Source organism: Rhopilema esculentum, chromosome 3 (genome assembly GCF_057945365.1).
Source record: "Rhopilema esculentum isolate cy_ngs chromosome 3, ASM5794536v1, whole genome shotgun sequence".
Classification (NCBI taxonomy): domain Eukaryota; kingdom Metazoa; phylum Cnidaria; class Scyphozoa; order Rhizostomeae; family Rhizostomatidae; genus Rhopilema; species Rhopilema esculentum.
In genome coordinates this window covers 1630564-1652304 of record NC_142817.1, presented here as the reverse complement: position 1 = coordinate 1652304, position 21741 = coordinate 1630564, and the positions used below count along the sequence as shown (strand labels likewise).

The window sequence follows — 21741 nt, the reverse complement described above, 5'->3', positions numbered from 1 at the left end:
AAAAAGTTCAAACAGTTTAATCCTAATGCTGCAGCAACAACAAAACATAAGCCATGTTGTTTAACATTATGAGTGGTGTAATGTTGGCAACAGAAAATCTCGACTGCCAAGATTCAGGTCAAATTTCTAACTCCATTTTATTTCAATTATTATTTTCAAGAACATCAAATTAGGTTGACTGAGTACTTTATTCTTGAAAAATACTGAATACCTTTGGCAGTTTTCTTTATTTTTTATCAGATTCAATTTTATTTATTTTTGAAACATAATTGTATAATCCAACTCCTAACCCTAGCTCTCCAAATCCATTGTCAAAGAGGAACTATCAGAAGATAAGAAGCTTCTGTTGGTACATTTCTCTCTTTTTATTATTAAAATCATTTCGTATATTAGGTTTTTGCAATGTTTCGGGTGTTGTTTGGAGACAAAAAATGACACTTAGTCACTGAAGTCACTGAATAAAATGACACTGTAGGTGCACTGCAGAAGCATCGCTCTTGTTCGGTTGTAAGTCATGAACATTGACAGCGGAAATTGGGACAAATTTCAAGGCAAACTTTTAAACACTGACTCGCAGCTTATGATAGCTTAAATTCGAAAATCAATCTACTAATGGAATATTAGACTAGCTCCTAGCACATAAAAAGTATTAAAAATTTTTAGTTTTAAAGAATCGCTTATAAAAGGTTCTAAGTTCAGGTTTACGACACTTTCAAAGGCCAATATAAAAACCAATTCTTTAAAATGGGCATGTTGGCTCTCTTACTCTCCCAATCGAAGGGTGCGAGAGGCGCTTGTTACCTCTCCGGTGTCCCTGGACCTGAATTATGAGTACAACGAGGGCCTAAATTTAAAAAGATATTATTAAATAGTTAAACAGTTTCATCAAAATAGTTTCTTTAAAACATTCGTCAAGAAAGAAAATCTTCCAATCCTGACCCAAAGATCTACAGAGCAACTTTTTTAATCAACTTGCCCTGAGTTAGTATCTAGACATCCAGATGACCGCGGGAAAACAGAGGTCATCGGAAACTGGAAGAATGATAACCCCTGCTACACCATAATATCCAAAATGTAGCTTAAATTGACCACCTGTAATATCATTCTTTATTGAGATCACTTTTGCTTAAGCGGGTATCACTATTCAGGTTCTTTGAATTCGGACTAATTTCCCGAATCGAAAAGAGACTGACAGTGCAGACATATTGTTTACAGGTGTATTCCAGAATATGGTAAAATAACTGAACAGAAACAGCGTAGTTCTATCTTGGTAGGCCTAATGTTTAGAACAATCTTGCTGAAAAACTGGTTTCTTGATAAACAAAAGCAGCAAATATACTTTGCATGGTAGATGTCAAACTAAATAAACATGGGTTATTATCTAGTGGTGTTATTCATGTATTTAGCAAACTGGTCCTCAATTTCAACGGTTTTAGAAATGTGACCTCATTACACAGCAAGTGTGTCATGAGGTCATTTGTGCAGCAAGAATGAAGCAAAAATCCAAAAATGAAATAGAAATTCAGGGAAAACTTAGCTCTTAAACCAATAACTGCTCTAACATGAAGATATCTCAGGCCAGCTATGCTCAGGCGCCACTATTTATCACATACAGCGTGTGTGTACTGTTCTTATAAGGCAGCCTTTCCACTAACCCGGCTTAAAACAAAAACGGGTTAAAATGTATCCGTATTTAAAGTGAGGCAATGGAAACCCCAGTTTGCCACAAACTCGTTCTTACCTGTTTTTTGATTGTTCTCAATTGGTTTAAAATGTATTTCGGAAATGCATCCTTAGCCTTCAACACCTCAGGAAAATCAGATTTAGATTAATATAAGCAAAAATTAAAGCATGCAGAGCTGTGAGAGAGATCAATACTTTCAACAAAAATCCTCGATTTTTTTTTAATAACACTGCTTCTGTCGGTTTTGTTTTTGTTGTTATTGTTGCTGTTGTTGCTGTTGTTGTTCTTTTGTTTTTGGTTTTTTATTTTGTTTTGCTGTTATTATTGCTGTTGTCGTTGTATTTTTGTTGTTGTTGTTGTTGTTGTTGTTTTCTTGCAGTGTTGTTGTTTTTTTGCAGTGTTGTTGTTTTCTTGTTTTTGTTTTTGTTTTTGTTTTGGCTCTTGTTTTTACTTTTGTATATGGATCAAAAATTATCCGGGTTGGCGTTCCAATTAACTCACAGTTAAGTCGAATGATACCAGGGTTAACACTGATCCACTCGGAAAACCATTTTAAAACTTGTAACCCGTGTTTGTTTTAAGCCGGGTTAGTGAAAAGACTACCTAAAAGAAACTACACAATGCAAGTTTTCCAAAACGAAATTTTTTAAAAGACCATAAATGTGCAAAGATTTCTTTGTGTTCTTTACCCTTAATGTTGCACTGCAGAAATTGTCTTTGTTTTCAAGTCCCTATAACATATGGCCACTTAAATTTCATCTTGATCAATATACAAGCGTAGTTTCTGTAATATTATAAAAGTACCTGAAAAGTTTTTCACAGCCTGGCTTTTCCTATCTTCAAAATGATCTTTAATTTTTTAAATATCTTTGAACATTTATCTTGTTTTTTTCCTTTTGCAAAAACTTAACAGAAAGGAAAAATAATTTGAGCAAAAATAACACCTAAGATATTTGCATTTTTCTCTTGAATAAAAAAGGATAATGATAAACAAGATCAAAAAATCATTTTCCTTTCTTAAAATGTCCTCTTCTTTAGGATTATTTATTAGTAAAATCGGTTTAAAAGGCCTTAACTCATTCTATTATTATTAAATATATAAACAGATATTTTGTTTTTAGAAAAAGTGGCACCAAAGAAATGTTTTCTCAGATTCAATGAGAGATTTAAAGCAAGTGCTATTTTGCCTTTTATGTGGCAAAATTCATGATGGCAAATTCATGCAAAATGTTCATTTGTGCAAAAACTCAATGAGCAGCCGTTTATGTAGCAAATGTAGCAAACACCATTGACTAGAATCTCAAGTATCATTAAAAATGTTAGGCTGAAAGTTGCAAAGTTTCTTTTTCTTTGCACTCTCCATGAAGAATGAAATAAGCTGACATGATGGGTGTCATGCCCCAAGTAAGTGGACTATCATTTGCAAATCTTACTGCAGATAGTGACCCAGTTTTTTTCGCGTTGTTAAGTATCTAATTTTGATACAATGTACAAGCTAAAACCTGCAAAATATATAATCAAAGCTTACCAAAAAGTTAATACTCTAGGAAAATGAATCTGCTGGAACAAAAAGGCTAAATAATTTCCTTTACAAGCTTTTCTTAACATATTATACTTAAATATACTCAACAATTAATATGATGTTTTTCTTCTTTATAAGAGAATAAAATGGCTATAATTGAAATTAGCTTTCCCCTTAAAATGAAGTGGTTGCAAACAATTGCATAAAAAAGACAGTTTGCGTTAAATAATGTTCTAAAATATACGTTAGATGATTTCTTTAACATAAAGCGAGTTTAGTCAACGAGAATAGACAATAAAATGAAATTCTTTATGATAGAAAAGCATATGTCAAGCTTGCATAAATAATAAGACAGAGGCTTGCTACTTATGTAATCAAAGATATTGCTTATCTACTTATGTAAATAAAGATTTTTGCATCTACTTATGTGGGCAAAGATGTTTTTCAAATCTAACTTGAAAGTTTAGTTTTGATTTGATTGTTACTCACTCAGATAGACAGTTACGTTAAGCTATGGACTTATCATAAAAGATTGATATCGGTATAAAAATTGTATAATGATATTTATCGCATTATTGATAAAATTAACTCCAGCATATTGTAATGACTACGTATCAAAATTTCTTTAAACATCCATGTTGTGTTCATTAGAATTAGAATTCAATCAACATACGTTATTTATTTTTCATTCCTTGAGGGGGGGGGCTTAAAAGAGAGGGGCCTATTAAAGAAGGGGGCTTATTAAAAGTTTGAAGTAAAATTTTTTTGAAAACGCCTTTGTCTCCTTTTTGCTTTAAAATGCAAACAAATGTTATGAAAAAGCTCTGCTAGCAGCTTCGAAAGTTTAATTGATCAATTATAAGGTCCTCACCTTTAAAGTCTCAAACAAAACTAGCATAAATTTGGAGCAATTTTAGTAGATGTTCTAATTATTCTCTGTTTTAATATATTCTCTCATCACTTACTAAGTTTGATGGTCAGTCATACATAAGTTGAAAAAATTTCAATTTGTTTTGCATAAAACGTAATTCTGCCAAAGCTCTATACATATTTTCTGCCTCAAACTCTTTCCATAAAAATATTTGGTTTCTTAGTAAATCAAAGACAAATTTTTGTTATTTAGCTATTTGTAAAAGATATATAGCATTACCACTATCTTTTGAAACTTTCCTAAAAACTTATTTCTTGTGCTGCTAATTGCATTACAGCAAGTGAAGTAGCACCGTTTGTCATCTAATTTTAGGTAGCAGAGCTACATATAGAAGGAACCAATTGCTTGTAATGCTTAATGTCTTACCGACAGAAATGTCTTACCGACTTGTCCATTAATGGACTTGTAGAGCTAAGCTTTTTTAACAATTGTCTTCATCAAATAATACGCTAGCCCTTGTTATTTCCTTAAACCCTATCGCCATTTCTGTTCAATAATTTTGCCGCATATAGCTCCAAAACATTTCCTACCAACCGCTATAAATTCGTGAATTATTTTTGTTTAGTTTAGCAACAACTTTTCACGACAATATCTTTTAACTTAAATATCTAAAATCCAGATATACCTGAAAAGAAAATAACAATTTAGTGTATAGAACGGGACGATTCTAAATTGAAAGTTTTATAGTTAATTCAATCATCAGACATCTATTTATTACAACCAGTGCCTAAAATAAATTTTTTACAGATCCAGATATTTTCATTAAAATTAGTTGCAGTTCTATGTCTACATTCACAGAATTGGCGTTGCAAGTACAGAAAAGATCCATTAATTCTACCTTGATGCTATTAACATATCCTAGTTGAGCAAGATCCTAGATGTGAAGTATAAGAAACAAAAGTGGATTTTTCAACAAAACGTGGAATGGGTTAGTCAGGCAATCAGCATCAGCTAGTGGTGCTTTTTTTCGTCAGAAATACAGTCATCGAAAGAAAACCCTTTAAAATGGTTTTTCAACATCCCTGTCAAAGTTGTCTTTTTCTTTCCGTGCACCATTAAATCTTCCTCTCATTTTAAACCAATCCTGCTTCTGAAACTTCCATATCTTTGCAGCTGACCGAATTCGAAACTTGCAAGATCAGGCATATTTATTGCATGTCCATATATTTGCTGATTGTTTCTGGGGCTATGCTGCTTTATCCATCTTTTCTCTATTCTTTACGGTCAAATCTTTGAGCCGATGGCAATTATTGGCTTCTCTCTCTGATATACAAATTGTGGTTGTCTGTCTTCTGTAGTTAACATAGTTTAGAACCATGAGAGTCTATCATCCCATATTCATACTGTTTATTTCTTATTTCTATTTTTATTTATTAATGTTTATACTGTTTATTTCTGTCAAAGAGACTTCACCTCTGTTTTCATACCCAGCAGCCAATCGTATTTATTGATTTTCACTAAGTTCTAGGTTTTGCAAAATTCATTTGTTTCGTAATTTTCTGCTTTCAGTACTAAAGTTTCTTAATTCTTTTTCACTTTTGCTCATTTCTTTTAGAAAATTTATTGAAAAAGACTATTGTAAGGCAACAGGCTGGGATTAGGCTTCCTGGCGAAACTAGGGAATCCGAAAAGGATAAGCCAGTTAACCTTGTGTCATACATGTCGAGGAGATTTCTGACTGTTTTGAGGAATCACAGGGTCACGCTCTCTACCGATGTAACATTCATCAAAACATTATCCCTATCGGGATTCCGTATGTCCGCTCTGCGTTAAGAAACAAGTTTTAAATACTAATGTTTTAACGTCTGGTTTGCATTTTATGCTGCACTTTTGATAAAATGCTCTTTCTACAAAGCTACACTTTCTACAATTACAGATACACAGATTTAATTTACAACCCCACAAAGTGAGGCAAATCCAGACTTGTTTCAGGCCCTGGCAACAAAGAGCGTCGAACACTAGCTTAGCAACAAGCAAATAATTTTGTTAGTTTGAAATACTAAATCGTGGAAAAGTTTTTCCGTAACCTAGACTGTGTTTCTGTGTACACGTGCATAGAGTTAAATTGTAGTTCCTGGTTTCTCACAGGCTTAAAATATTATGTATTTTATTTTTGAAGGTATCTAGACGTTCTCGGTCCGTAACCTTATTTTTTGGTCATTTCAATATTGCTCGATTGGTCATGTGGCTCGGAGGCACATGTTTGCAACCTGCTAGCGGCGAGGGGCAACAGTGTTAACAAGAAGGTTAGTCAATCAACTAGAAACTGTAGCATTGTTTACAATAGAAAGCAAATAGTGATGAAATCTCCAGTATTTTCATTATGAGTCAATCATAGTTTGTACTAATTTTCCAATTAGATTCTTACAGTCGACAATAGTTGATCTATGTACAGTTTATACGAGTAAGATAACATAAATACAATGAAAGAATGGCTTTACAGTTATCTATATATTAGAAAGAAAAATAGCTAATACAATACAGAGGTTCTTTATTATCCATGAATTTATTTACACACCCGTAGTTAATATCTGTTAGCGTTAGCTAGTAGGTTATACGGAGAAAGCATGGGATGACTTCACTATATATGTAGGCAAAGTCTGTGTAAATGACACTGAAATTTGATATATTTTTGTCTTCTTGTGCAGGTCTTCTTTCACAAATTATTTAAACTTGGAACCAAGTGGCGTATTCCAAACCATAGCGACATGAAATTTCTATAGTGATGAAAATTATGTAAATCATTGAGGCTAGAATCTAAAATGCCCAAAAACTAATATTCATCTAAATCTTCAGAGAAAGCTTTTTTGATCAGACTTTTTAACACATTTATGATTTCTTTTACGATATATGAACAACTGTATTTACTAAAGAAGATACATAAAGCTCCTAATATACATTTATTATGCGATAACATAGAATACTGTTGCATGGTACATATAGCTTGAGGTATCTGAGGACTGTGTGCATTTCCATGATAATCCATCTTCATCTATAATTTATAAATGAGTTTTCAATGGCTTGATCTGCAAGTAAATCTCAGGGTTCTGTCTTTTGAACGACTCCTTGATTGTTTTCGAAGCCTCGCACACCTTCTTGTGCATTTTGGAAACGAGGATGCATGCAAAGCTTGAGGACAGGATCATGTTCCCAAGCATACCCAAGACGATAGACATTATTCGCCAGCCTCCATCTTGATACAGATAGGTGGTAACCTCGTTATCAATAGGCTGGCCGTTTGTAAGCAGCCCTTGGATCCAAAATACTATTGACTCTGAAAATGTCCATTTTGTCCCATAGAATGACCTACTTGTAATCCAGGCCAAAATGACATTGTATGAAACGAGTAGCAGGGTATTGAAGACAAGAAGCTTTTTGAAAATACTGTGGATCATACGCGGACTTCTGTTGAGAATTTGCAGCTCAAAAGCAAGGAGGATTCGTTCTAATGCCGAAGAGACAATGATTCCAACATGAATGAATAATTTCACAACTGGAAATATTCCAAATATCGTGGAAAGGGTCAATAGCAACTGACCGCCAACAGTAACTGGCATTTTTGAGCCCCCTAAAAGCAAAAATAAACACATTTAAGTCATAACATTAAGAACAGCCCCCTAAAAACAACGGGAGATCAAAGTGCTACTCCATATTGGCAAAAATATTAGGCAAGACAATATATTCATATTTTTCATGTAATTAAAGAGAGGATTTAAAAAACCTGCAGTTAATTCTAATTCTATTCTAGGATAATTCTAGCCTGCAGTTAGATATAGCTTTATGTGGAAATCCATAATTTATTCTTAGCAGAAACAAGCTCACATTTGTCACTCCTCCTGATTCAACATCCCTAATTAGAACCGCCAGCCAACAAATTATTTACAAACACTTACTCTCCAGAAGTTTCAAATTTACAGAACAATTAGCGAGGTTCTATCAGCTTACAGAATTTCAAAGCACATAGAAAAAAGAAAAATGTTCCCATAAAGTTGGAATAAAACTGAAGAGTTTGAAAAACCTAGAACAATCAAGACAGTCAACGATAGTAAGATGTCTTCAATATGTGCTATTTGTTCGTCAGATCTTTTTTTTTGGTGAGAAGAGGCTCGAAAAGCTGGGAAACACGTTTTGAAGATGCTAATGATATCTGTATGCTTTTCAGATGCTTGTCATAAGAACAAGCAGCTATGGTTACGGCTTATCAACACTCCAGGAAGGATGCAGAGAGTTGAAAAGAATCCGATATTATATGAGAGGTCTCAAAGCTATCTTCGACTGCTTAGTGGAGCATCAAGATTCCAAGAGACAGTTTACTACCAGATCTCTGTTATAAAAGTGCAACTCAACTTTTAACACGTACTTTGAACAGTGAAATAAATAAAAAAGCAAATAAAAAAAGCCACAAACAAATAAAGCCCTTTTTTAAGTATTGCTCATAACCAGAATGCTGCAGACAGCTGATATTTCTCATACGCCTACAGATATTCTTGTTTTGTCCTCAACACACCAAATACCCACAGCGCTCTCTTATAGAATTGAGACAATCGATTAGTCGGGAAGACTTGGTCAATAAATAAATGACTGTGAAAATGAATAAAGGAAATTTTCTGCTATTTGAGAAGCTTATAAAGCAGCATGAAATTTATTGTGAATTATAATATATTTTTAGGTGTAATTTCTCATCTCTCAATGCAAATGGGATATTACTTAAGTATTGTTTTGCTTGATGAAGGTAGAGTAGACATTAGGATTTTATAAACGCGATAATCACTATAAACTTTTTTTTCTATTCGCAATGATGATAAGATTAATAATCTAGACACAAAACCTAAGAACATCTGTCCAAATGGAATGTACTAAAGATAGATAGCAAATTATTCAGCTTTGTTTGAGCAAATGCATTAAGTAGAGAAGACACGTCTTTTTATAAAACGCACATATATTCTCATCAGGAGCTGTCATGGATTACGCCAGAGATGTGCCCTCTAATCAAAATTCCACTGTAATTCACTTTCGAAAATCGTACTTAATTATCTTTCTTGATTGCAAAAGCAGAAGGAAGAGCAGATCGTCTTGGTTTTCATTACAGTTCATACAGTTTATAACAGCTAACTGAATTCAACCAGCTTTTAGGTGTAAACAAAGATTGATTTAAAGGGGTGTGACGGATTATAAAAGTTTGCAATTGTCATTGCATCCCAGCTTCTTTTTCCCAGCCAGAAAAAGGAACACAGAGGTAGGAGGCATCTTAGTTTTCTGATACAATATCACATGCTGGAGATTAGCATTTCAACTTTATTGTCCTGAAACAACGTCATTTTACAAAATCCAATCTGTCTTTTAGGTAGGAGGCGTAGCCCCCTAACCCTATACTTTCTACGCCACGTAAAAAAAATTTGTTACACAAAAATTGTCACTCATTGAATTTGGTCACCTTTCTGCTTTGTACAGCAAGAAAAAAATTTTAAGTTCCAACGCTATTTGGGATGTCGAGCGTCGAGATGTGTTGGCTGCTAACAGAGGGCTGCCATATCTTTGGGAGGGTGGCTTAAGCCTCTCTTAGGTTTTTAAAGATCCTTCGCACCTGGGTAAGAGACTTACGCCAAACCTTACGCAGGACTTTGATTAATGGCTATTCTCTTTTAACAAATTTTTAATCACTTTGACCTTTCTCATGTGACAAACAAACTACAGTTTACAAAAGATATGATCATCAAGTGAATTTTTACCCATCTATTTTGATATTTTACCAAAAGTGTGTGCAACTTTTTTGTAGAAAAGGGTTATGTTGATAGCAGAATATTCTCTTAGTGCATTGACAAAACGTAGACAAACCAAGATTCACGAAGAAATCTTTGTTATTTTCCTTTTTGGTACTGGCGATTCATTTAAAACGCCGACCCTCTATTTTTCTCATCTACAAGCTAAGCGGGCCTTTTATAAATTTGACATGTCCCTGCCACTTACATACTATCTTGCTAAATGCAAACTCTGACATTCTGATTAAATTTTGACATTATTTTACTAGGTCATTTCGTTTAAAACCGACAATCTTGTTACTCAAATTTCATTTTGTCGCTAATAAAGTACACCATTAAATTTGACCCTCTTTTACAGCTTTTTGAAATACAAGTAATCAGATAGGGAGGTTTTTAACAATATTTGTCATAATAAAATAAAGTATAATTACTATCAGCAGCATTATTCATCGTCCTAATGTTGAAAGCCAGTAAAATTATCTTACGAATTGCTGTCAGATTGATGAATAAGAAAGTGCGCGTCCTTTCACATGAAAGATAATACAGAAATTAAATTTTCCCTGTTTAGGGGAGTGGCAGGAAAAACGGTTGCTGGAATATTTCTCCAAACACAATTAGCTGCGGTAGTTAGATAAAATTGGGATAAAGTTAGAGGCTCCGGGGCCTTGCCATTGGATACACTCCTGGAATTCAATCAATTTGAAGCGTCAGAAGTCCGTACTTTATCAATCCTAACAATACAGTCAAAACACCACAGTGCTGCTACGGGAAAGTATCTGACTACCCCATGTATGTTTCATTCTATATAGAAAAGTCACATTCACTTTTCCTGGCTGGCAAAAGGAAACCGGGGCAGTGACAACCCCAAATCTTGTTTCTCGTTTTGCGTAGCTATGGACGTATCTAGGTTGCGAAAACGGCAACATTCAGTGTTTGAGCAATTTTTGGCATTCGAAAGCACTTTGCAGAAAAAACTAAGGTGTCTTCAACTCAGTGAGTCCCAAAACTCTCTCAGATCGGACTGGCAGGAATAGTAGTCTTTCCTCTTCGCAAGAGCCCCAAAATCCTTGAAAACCCTCAACCGCTCTTCAAGCAGCTATTTGAACCTTATAGATCTCATCGATCATATAAAGTTGCACTCGACTCTAAGTGCTGGGTGTGTATCTTGTAAAAGGCTGTCGAAACCGCTGTTGAATAACATAATTGCCTGAAGCAGGTGAAATATGGAAACACTATCTACCTCTTTCCATTAAGATTTAACTCTTAATGCATACGCTCCCTCGTCCAGTCAAGATAGTCAATATCCGGTATGTAATTCCCTGTATTTTTTATCTATGACCATGACAACAAACCAAAAGCCAGATTTTGGGATAATTGGAGGGTCATGGTAGCCAACCTTCTGATAGAAGATGGTACCTGATGATGAATTCCCTATAATCAATAATGGATGCACTTAGCTTCTTCTTTATTCTGATTCGATTTGCAAATTTTCATGTGAGTCTTTCTGTAAACTACACCTACGATAAATTTAATATTCAAACAAAACTTGTATTCCTCAAATCATCTGCGTATTCCTCACCACCGATTATAAAGAAATATTATTTAAAGAAATGCCATTCTATCGACCAATGTATGCATTGAGGCTTCAGAAGAAACATCAGTCTCTGGATGACATTGAGATTTATTTGAGCTGCAGATGTTTCACACTCAGTTAGTCATTAAAGAATGACAGAGGAACTAATTGTAATCGGCGATCAACATCTTATTTTGAATTTTACAAAGTGAAAGTTTGGGAAGTTGGGCCTGCGGGAAGAAAGTTGGCAAAGGGCAATCCAGTTAAAGACACTGATATGCTGTATTAATTTTGTTCCGAGCATTTTCGGATTGAGAAAAAATAAAATGCATTCAGAAGATTCCCCTAATGATTTATGGAAATGGAGGTTTATTTTACAATTTTCTGCTAACGAAAGAGCTTGAGTCTTCTTTTAAATAGAATACAGACAGAAAGCTTCTCTCTTCATTCAATTAAATACAAAAATACATAGGATGTACATACATATTAAGACAATCAGAGATAAGGTGGGTATAATTTCTAAGCTAGCAAAAACATCCTATGTTTAGAGACTCACTTCTTAAGACCAATCTTGCTGTCTCCAATTTATAGATAGAAAACCTTTTATGTAACCATTTTCGTGTCATAAAATATTAGTTTGGTCCTAAATGATTAAGTTTGTATCAATATTGCTGTTTCACAACAGAATAAAAACGTCTAAATTAATACTTCATCATTACCAAAACATGTGGATGTTTAAAACTGCACTTGAATTATTTTCTTCTTTTCTTTAAGAACAATTTTTATGATGTTTTCGAGAGATATTCCATGGGCAAATGCCATATAGTTTGGAAAATACGGTGTTATCGGTTTGATATGTAATATTTGTTCTACTTTTGAAAAAGCAACATACAACACAAAATGTGAAGTTCATTTTGAAATCAAAACTTTCCTTTCAAAAAAACTTGCAACGTTTTAAGCTTGCACTTTGCAATTACATTTGTATTTTACCATGACCATTGGTGGTTTTAAGGAGGGTCCAGGGGGCCATGACCCCAGGCCCCACGCTGAGGATAGAAATTGTAAAGAACAAGGGCCCTACAGATGTTTTTGGCCCCGGGACCCGCAGTCCCTAAAACCGCTGATGACCATGACAGGTGTGGTGGGTACTTAGCAATAGACAGAGGAACTGTTTTGGTACATGTTTAATTATTCATAAATATTACCGATGGAACAAAGTAACCATAAAATTGTTTGAAGGTTAGAAGTCAAGGACTCCTCAATATTAGATGGCCTAGCATCATGTTTGCTGTTGAAGAGATTTCAACTTTATTAAAAGATTATGACGTTTTTTATACACCCGAAAAAGACATGAGAAGCAAATTATTCGTGCTAGACACAATACCAATGTAAATTGACTTACTTACCGATCGTTAGCAAGGAAAATGTGATACAATGAACCCACGGGAAGAAATTTATCGTGTTGAAACGACAATTGGCTCCTTCAACTTTGTAATTAGACTTTAGAAGCTTGCCAACAATGAGAAGACAACCTTCAATGGAGGCATTGGCTTGTTTCCCTTGACCTTCCATGTTAATGTCTTTCTCTTGAAATGATTCGTGTATGGAATAGCAATGTTTCTTTATCTCTTCGTTCCTCTTTACAACTACGTCACTTCCGGTCTGTGTTTCGATGCTGCACTCTTCCATGTAAAACATCAGCAAACTGATTAGTATTACGTACAAAACCAATCCCATTGAGAGCATCAGTGCTCTCTTGGGAGTACCAAGCTGCGCCATGACAGGCTACAAGATTGCTAGAGCTTCATTCTATTAGTTTGCATTGGAATACTCTTTGATCCAGTTCAATTTGCTGTATTATTCTGCACTCTCTTCTTCTTGTTGCAATTTTCAAATGATTCCCGACAGCATTGCACTAACTTGTTTCGTCTATGCAATTGTTGCGCAAACCTTTTTAATTCCTTTGTGGTATTGTTATCTGATTTTAACAAAAAAGAGATAAATCTATCAAGTGGTCCATTCTATTGTGAAAAAAATTTAATGTCGAAAAGATAAAAGAAAGAATTGAAGTACATAGACATAATAGAACAGACTCATTTTCTGTAGCTCCGTGTGAGATAAAATAAAACACTGTTGCTGATTGGTAAGCCCCGAAAGATAATCAGGCAGCGACTCTGCTGTGCAAGAGAATATGTAAGTTAATTTTATAAGATTTAAGACTTTGGTATCGAAAACCAGCAAAAGCTAATATGGTTTTCTTGTCAGCAAATTTACTAGCGTCTTGTGGCCTAAGTGAGAAATTGCTTTTATGGCTGTAAACAGAAATTGACAAAATTAGCAAAGCCAGCTTTAGGAAACCTCGCAATGAAAGTTCTCTCTAATGGTCATGGCAAACATGGATAGAAACCTGCGTTTGGATGCTTGCAAAGAGATTTAGACTTACAATGCTTCAGTGGTGTGCAAACTTAAACATTGTATAAGGCAGAGGATTCTCTGACATATAGAGCGTGAATATCTAGCTTTATGTATAGTTGAAAACTATAATCAATTGGAAAAATCTATCATTTGAGATTATGTTCGAAAGGTCAGGTGATTGGTAGAATGTGACATCAGAGAAAATATCAATGGAAGATTCTTGGAAAGATGTAGGTAGTCCCTAAGCTTAGGGAACAGCCTGTTTTCTGCACTGCATCACCACACAAAAACTGCAGAATCCAGCCAGTGGCGGTTTTAAGGGGAGTCCAAGGTGATCATGGCCCCAGGCCCCGCGCTTATGATAGCCAAAAGGGGCCCCACATCTAAGAAAAAAGATGGAAATTGTAAAGAACAAGGGGTCCCATAGATAATTTGGCCCCGGGCCCCGCAGTCCCTAAAACCGCTAATGAATCCAGCACGCAGCCGTTTAAAGCAACGCTGCAGGTGTCTGAATTTCCTAATTTCGTTTTGCAACATTTTTTACCTGCAAACCGTCTGCATGTTTTTTGCTTCATGATCCATACCTTGCAACACAGACTAAAATTTCCAGAGAATCAATGTCTCGACCATCAATTAAACTTTAAAAAATTGCTTTCGTCTTGAGTAAAAAATGCTTTTTCATTTGCATGACATTTTGGCAAACTAGCAAACTAATAATGCAAGAAATCTTGCTTATTTCCCGAAAAAAATTGTTCTTATTATTGATATAATTATTTCTTATTTTTTCAAAGAAAGAAATATTTCTTAATTCAGTTTTACTGTAGGTTTAGTTCGCTTGCTGAAGCATCAAAGTCGTGCTACACTCCCTTGAATTGAAGTTTTGCAATCGGTGTAGATTCATACAGCCAAAACATCTTTAGCAAACTGTAGCAGGAATTTGGAACGCGAAAAATATTTTTCCTATTCTCTGTTATTTCACTTTGTTTGTTGATGGCAAAATTATCTGTATAACTTCCATAGCAAGCTGCATTCTCAACGCATGGCATTTTGCCTGTAGAGTAAACATCCCTTGTTGATTACATCTTTTTTCCTGGAAACTACATTCCAGCCTTAGCTTCCGCAACATGCCAAGTTTCCAGGACTCATTCTTGCATTTCATTTAAAAGCTTTGCCATTCAAAAGATAAACGTTATGAAAGTTCATTGACATATAGCTTTCTCTGAGTAGGCGAAACACTTCTGTCTGTCTTTCATGATAAATAGTTAAAAATACTCAAGTTACGAAGATATCAGGCAAGGGTTTTATTTGATTCATTTCAAATAGTATAAACGAATCTTGGTCTCACATAACTTATCTTTCAGTCTGCAATATCTTTGGCATGGCAGATGCAGTGATCACGGCCAGTGCAAGATAGCATGAACAAAATAGTTCCCTAAATGGAAGCTTGTGGAACCCTAAAAGTGTGCGAAAGCATTCTGTAAATGAAGCAAACACCTACTTAAGCAATTAGGTCGTGTGATATGAATGCAATAGATAAGTTACAGAAGGTTGTTCTCGCCTACAGCTCATTTTGTTTGATTTCCAGGTGGTGTTTACAAAACGAACTGCTGTGAAGACACTTTTTAAATCTTGTACATATTCATATTTGCTCCCTTTTATTTTTAGCTGTTTTTTGAACGGAAAAAATACACACACTTACATTCCGTGCTTGTCTCGAACTCCCTAGCCTGCGTGCAGACTCAAAATTTCCTACGTGAAATAGTAGTCGAGTCTGCACGCAGGCTAGAACTCCCGTGATTTTTCTGTTTGTGGATATGGGTTATCTATGTGAATAAATAGTTATTTTGTAGCTATAAAAGCCCTCGTTGAATGTCAGCAGCCCCTGAAGATCAAAGCCTTCTTAAAACCATCGCTCTCTTTAGCAGAAGTTTGTTGTCATGCAAACAGCTTTCGATTCGTAAATAAATCAAACTGTTGATAAATCATTCGATACCATTTAAATGAGCTCCTCGATATGCTTTAGAGATCTTTATTTTGTTTTTCTTTTGGGATAAGCTCTAGATTAAAGTTTTATCGTGCTTTGGAAGAAAACTTAACTGGTTGGAACTTTTCTTCGGCTTTCGTAAACTAAGAAGGATAAGTCAATATTTTGTTTAAAACTTTAGGATAAATTTGCTCTCTGTAAACATGATAGGGGTTTTCAGCTGCAAAAATGTACGGATTCCTGAATTTCTTTCAGAGAAGATATGCATAACAGAAATTGTTCACCTGCTTAAAACTTTAAGCGCTAGAATTAAATAAAATGCAAATTAAAAGAATTTTAAATGCGCTAATCTTGAAATTAGAATAAACTGCCTCCTAGGCACTGTACCTTTAGCTGAACACAACTCACATGAAAACAAAACACTGTTTTACATAATTACAATGAACAACCTCTGAGAAAAATTTTTAAAGTTATAAATATTTGATAAAGATCTAAGCAACAAAATATTCATAAACGAACGAGTGTTTTTAAAGCTGATAAAGCTGGCTGTCGTATCTATCTTGATCGATTTGAGAAGCCTTAAATTTGACAAGAATTATGATACAGAGCATTTTAAGGCATTTCGACAAAGCTTGAAATTATCTTGCTAAATGAGACACCTCGAAGACAAATCGACAAAAAGCCATTTTTATCCTTCTTGTCTACCAGTTTGTAATCTTTTATTTCAAAAACATTTAGCAGACTCTGATGAACATAAATATTTCTTTCGTTTTTCATTGTGTTGGCCTGGTAATCTAAGCACCTGTATTTCAGTAAGAGCTTTTTACACAATATAAAATGGTTTTCTTCAGAAATGACGCTAACTTTTTTTGGCAAATAACAAATGAATTTATGGTCCATAGAAGAAAAGAAAAAAATACTTACCCGTGTTATGCTCAAGGTATTTTTATCTCATATCACTGACTTGCATGCTGCTCATACCAGAAACATAAGCATCGGCACAAGCTGGGAAGAAAGCAAGGCTATGCCTAGCCTCGAATGAATTTTCTCCTCTTTGAAAGAAACTGGTCCTTTCTCTCGGTTGAAAACCAACTACCTATAAGCACGAGGATAAATACCAGAAAGGTAACTTACATATGCCTGTTTAGACAATGCGGCAATACACTGTTTCTATCGTTAATAGAGTAGCTGAATGTGCCATTCGCCTAACTTTGAAATCTTCATTTATCATGTACGTGTTCCAATACCTGCTATATAACATTTCTGCTGTCCATTTTCACTAACACCTGGCTTCGCTCTACAATATTACAGTAAATACCGTAGGTCAGTCAGAGTCAACCTCCTGAAATCAACGACATCATAATACAGAATAGTGGGATTGTCTGCATCAGAGGCCATTAATTCGGGGGGATATGCAGAAAGGTTTTTGATGGAAGTTCTAGCAGAAGGTTGCACAACAACTAATCTGGAGCTTAGAGGGAAATTAATAAAATAATTTTTAAAAGGAATGCACTTAAGCTGGAGTTTGATCTGCCACATGGCACTGCAGTTGATTCGAAGGTAGGTAGCATACGAATCATAATATGATTAAAATCGAATGTTTTATTTTTCCTATAAAGTTATTAAGATAGCACATTTGTCAGCTTATTACCACTATGTAAAGCTGTTTGGGAAGATCGTTAAGAATCGGACAAGGCCCATTGGTGAAGGATAGAAATTAAGCCTGAAAATACGCAGCTTGGCGGCAAAGTAGAACTGAGGTATACAAGAGAGAAAATGCAGAATTTTTAAGAAACAACATTGGAATAATTTTCTGGAATTGATTTACTGAAACATGTGTAGAGAGGCGTTTGGTAGATTTTACCAATCATGTCTCTATCCAAACTTATCCGAATTTAAATCCGAAGTTTAGCCGTATGATGGAACGATGCATATTCACAAATAACAACGAAATTAGGGGGTTCGCCCCAGTATGCAGCATTTCATCATCCAATCAGTTAACTGAAGTTCCAGTCTCAGTGTCCAAGAAATTTTCTTTAGAACTGTGGATCCGTTATAGAATAATTGCAGATATTGCCAAAAAAATTTCCGGCTAACTAATCAAAATAGCAAGAAAGGTGTGGTAAGGCGGACATCGAACCCTATAATGGACCCACAAAACTACCTGTCCCGTTTGCCATAATCCTGAAACTACGAGAAACTTTAATGCCACTGTGAGCTTTCCCATTCTTCGGTCAGACCACTAAAAAAGATATAAAGAGGGCAGCTCTAATACGATTTCTAGAGAGTGCCAAAGAGACAAACTTTCCGAAAAATTGCTCAGCGTCAGCCTATTGTTTGGAAAATTTTCCGAAAAATATGAGAATAGCTGATTTTCCTTACTTAGAATCGCTCAACATAAGAAATCATATCAACGTTAAAACGCTCAACATACCTTGATTTTCCAGATCTGAAGATTGCATCAGCGCTTAATCCCTTGATCCTGGCCGAACACACCTGGAAAAATCAAAATTAGCAGCTGAAATCTAACAGACCTGGAAGCTGGTAAAGTGGTTTGCAATGCCGTGAAATTCGAAATCTTATGATAAATATGGTTACATGAAAATTGAAATAGTTGCCAACCACAAATGAAAGAAAAAAGCGAATGCTGACCATGTTTTGTTAAAATATATGTTAAAAGATAGTACTGTTACAAGACAGGGTTTTACCAAGTCATTAACCAATCTTGTTTTCGCTTACAGAACTTTTAGAAGGCTAAACTTTTCACCTGCTAGATTAAGGGGCTTTGTTTGCTTTGTTTGAATTTTTAATAATTACTTTCTATTATGCTAGAATCTAGCCTGCATGTCTTATATTTTAAGCTGAAGCTGGAATGTGGATAAGCTGCGAAGACAAAAGCAAGGCATTCCCACCCATCATTAGATTAATGTTTAACTATTTAACAAAGCAATTATTATAATGTATTTAACAACTAATGATTTGTTATCAGAACGCAGGGCTGCATTACAAATGTTAAAACAGGATGGAGCGTTCTAAGTATCAAAAATCAAAATTAAGGAAAATTCTCAATAAATATACATTATAATGTCACAATCACAAACGACAGACATTGATGGCAAGCATGTTGGTGAAATTATTCGTATAATTATATAGCATACCATCATGAATCTTAACAAAACAGATTCGTTTAACTCTTTAAAGACAATAGAATTTCAAAATTTTTCATAGAAAGATATAAAGACAATTCATGAATCATATTCATTCGCAAAAATAGTTCACATGGTTATAACGATACAATAAATGGCTGCAAACATCAACTTTCGGTGACTAACAAATTTTTCAAAAATTTTTCCGACCCCACCCCTCTCCGCTCTAGCTTGGACCCCTTGTTTGTTAATTTTTGGTCATTGACCTAGACAGTTGACTGGACAAATATCTTTGCTAGAACTTTTGCAGTATTGGAAAAAAGTGTATATTTTACAAATTTGAACAAAGTTAAAGTCTTGTTTTAGCTGAAAGCTTTCCTTAATTTGTTACCAAAATCAATTTTCTTTATAGTTTATTGATTTTCTTTCCGATCTTCTTTGTGCCCATAAAGAGTTTTTTTTGCTTTTCTAACCTCTCCAGTTTATATTGGCCTTCTTCATTAAATCTTTCTTGAAATTCCAAACCCCCTTACTCCGACCCCCGTCCGTCATATAAGAACCCTCATAACTATCAATTTCTGTAGCTACCATATTACCAATAAACTACTTTACTGTGCACATAATATGATATTCTTGATAATATACACTATAAGAATAATGTTAATATGAACATTGCAGCTTTGGATCATTCAACTTTTCTACTGTATCGTTCAGCTTTATCAAGTGCATTTGTGTCTCCTTGTCCAGCCACTGCCTTTTGACTGTTAATAGCAGAACATGAGAATAAAGGGCCCGCAAATTAGAAGTGGGAAAGGGGGTCATAGCCTCTCCACCTTTTTGCTAAATAAAATATTAAAACAAGTTGTTTTTATAGATAAACTTTTAGATTGCAACAAATTCATTGAACCAATGTCCACAAGTAGAACAGCTTCAGCAAAATTTCTGCTAGAAATTTGGCTAGAGGGGGTAAGAGGAAACTTCCTTTTTATTGTTGGTCCCTCCAGTTTAAGATCAGTTTATGGCCCTGGAATACTTTGAAAACATGCTTCGACTAATAATGAAAACTTTTTTTGAGGATACAGATGCTTGAAAATCTTTTTACATTCTTATTTTCATAATTATATTAGTTATATTAGAAAGTTATATTATCATAGTTACAGTGTATATAGTGAATTTTTATAATAATAGAAAAACTTTCTAAAGAATCAAATCTCAACCTTTTTTAATAAATTGGATAAACCGTTTTTAATTGTACAATGTATTAAATTAGCTTAGGAAATTGTTTTTTCCCTTTATTTCAACGTGTTTATTAGACAATTTTTTAACATCTTTTCAGGACAATATTTCTTAAACTAAGGACAATTTCTTACTTATTATTAAACAGAGAATAGCCATGTTATATGTATCTGTAAACATCAGTTATTACTATTATTATTATTATTAGTTATTCTGAATACAATTATGAATACAGTAAAAGCCCGCGTGTAACAACCTACTTTTTTGGAGTTTAGCAAAACAGGTTCTTGTATTATAGGGTTCTTGTAAATAGTTTAGGCTAAATAGGTTCTTAGTTAAGTTCTTAATTTCTATAGACTAGATATTGTTGTTGATTATCAGACAATAGCATTATATCTGGTCTGTTCCAGGCACCGCGGAGCGTTGAGAAAAGTGGGGGGGGGGGGGCTAAAACCGAGTAAAAAGTGGCTTGACTGGTGATTCATTGGTAAATTTTTTGCATTTTTGGTAAAAAGTGGGGGCTATAGCTCCCCAGACCACCTTTCTCTGAGGTGCCTGGTCTCTTCTTCATTCTAAATATTTTATGGTGTTCTAATTTTGCCAAAAGCCCACCAAAAATTGATCGATTATACAGTACAGTTCAAATTTAACATACATTGTGCATTTTGAGGTTTATTATAACATTTCAATTTTTATTACTTTATCATAACATTTCAATTTTCCTTTTGGCTTTTGATATAAAAGTAGATAAATTAAATGGTTAAGCCCCACATACAAGAACTTGTTGGGGATTGTTGACTAAACAGGTTCTAATATTTTGGAGCTTTCTGACTTCAAGCTTTCTGGAATGTGGCAAAGAATCTTTGTTGTTGGGAAGCTGTTAAAGTCTTCTTTAGAAATGACGTTGAAAGCTATATAAAATGTCCTAATGTCAGGCTGTGACAGTTTGATTTGAAGTTTGTTCTGCCTTTGTTGACGACTGTTATTTATGGTTTATTGCCTCGAGGACCATGTACTTTCAGCAAAAGCTTGACTTCGCCACTGAATTCATCGAATAATTCGTTAAAAGTTTGTAATTAGATATACAAATTTGTAGAAAATAAAGTGTTCTTGATGTTCTGAGTGACAATCTTATTAGATATTTTGATTTAAAATAATCGTCATCGTTGGTATCTCTTTGGCGGGATTTACACAAAATTCTGCAATCACCTTTCTTCTCCATCCGTCCATGCTGCTTGCTCCTGAGCAAACCTTTAGCATATTATAACTCATAAGTAAACAGAGCAATGACGAATTAAAGTCAACCAATACAGAAGAGAAAATGTTTTCAACAAACATCAAACAGAAAGCAAACATTGTTGAGAATTTCATATTAGCCGACATCTGGAAAGACTAAATATCTTCCTCATCAGGTTCAGGAAGATTTCACCTGCTATGTATAATAAACAGTAGTGGCGCCAGGGGAGGGCTAGGGGGGGCTACAGCCCCTCC

General features: G+C 34.6%; 1 protein-coding gene across 2 annotated transcripts; it reads right to left on the bottom strand.

Annotated features, from left to right (window-relative positions):
* Positions 1-6420: 6420 nt before the first annotated feature.
* On the bottom strand, positions 6421-17130 carry LOC135692817 (uncharacterized). 2 transcript variants are annotated; one of them, XM_065211134.2, is made up of 3 exons: positions 16793-17130; positions 12876-13447; positions 6421-7705 (listed from the first exon to the last, which is right to left on the bottom strand). In XM_065211134.2, the coding sequence occupies exons 2-3, from the start codon at positions 13246-13248 to the stop codon at positions 7137-7139; spliced, it is 942 nt and encodes a 313-aa protein (XP_065067206.1). In that variant the 5' UTR covers positions 13249-13447; positions 16793-17130; the 3' UTR covers positions 6421-7136. The 2 variants fall into 2 exon arrangements, with proteins under 2 accessions (XP_065067206.1, XP_088969034.1); XM_089112908.1 differs by lacking the exon at positions 16793-17130 and adding an exon at positions 15584-16753.
* Between the last annotated feature and the right edge of the window lie 4611 nt (positions 17131-21741).

Coding starts and splice junctions, on each gene's coding strand:
- LOC135692817 (XM_065211134.2), bottom strand. CDS start 13,248: ATGGCGCAGCTTGGTACTCCCAAGAGAGCACTGATGCTCTCAATGGGA. Junction 7,706..12,875: donor ATTTTCCTTGCTAACGATCG/GTAAGTAAGTCA, acceptor TTTTGCTTTTAG/GGGGCTCAAAAATGCCAGTT.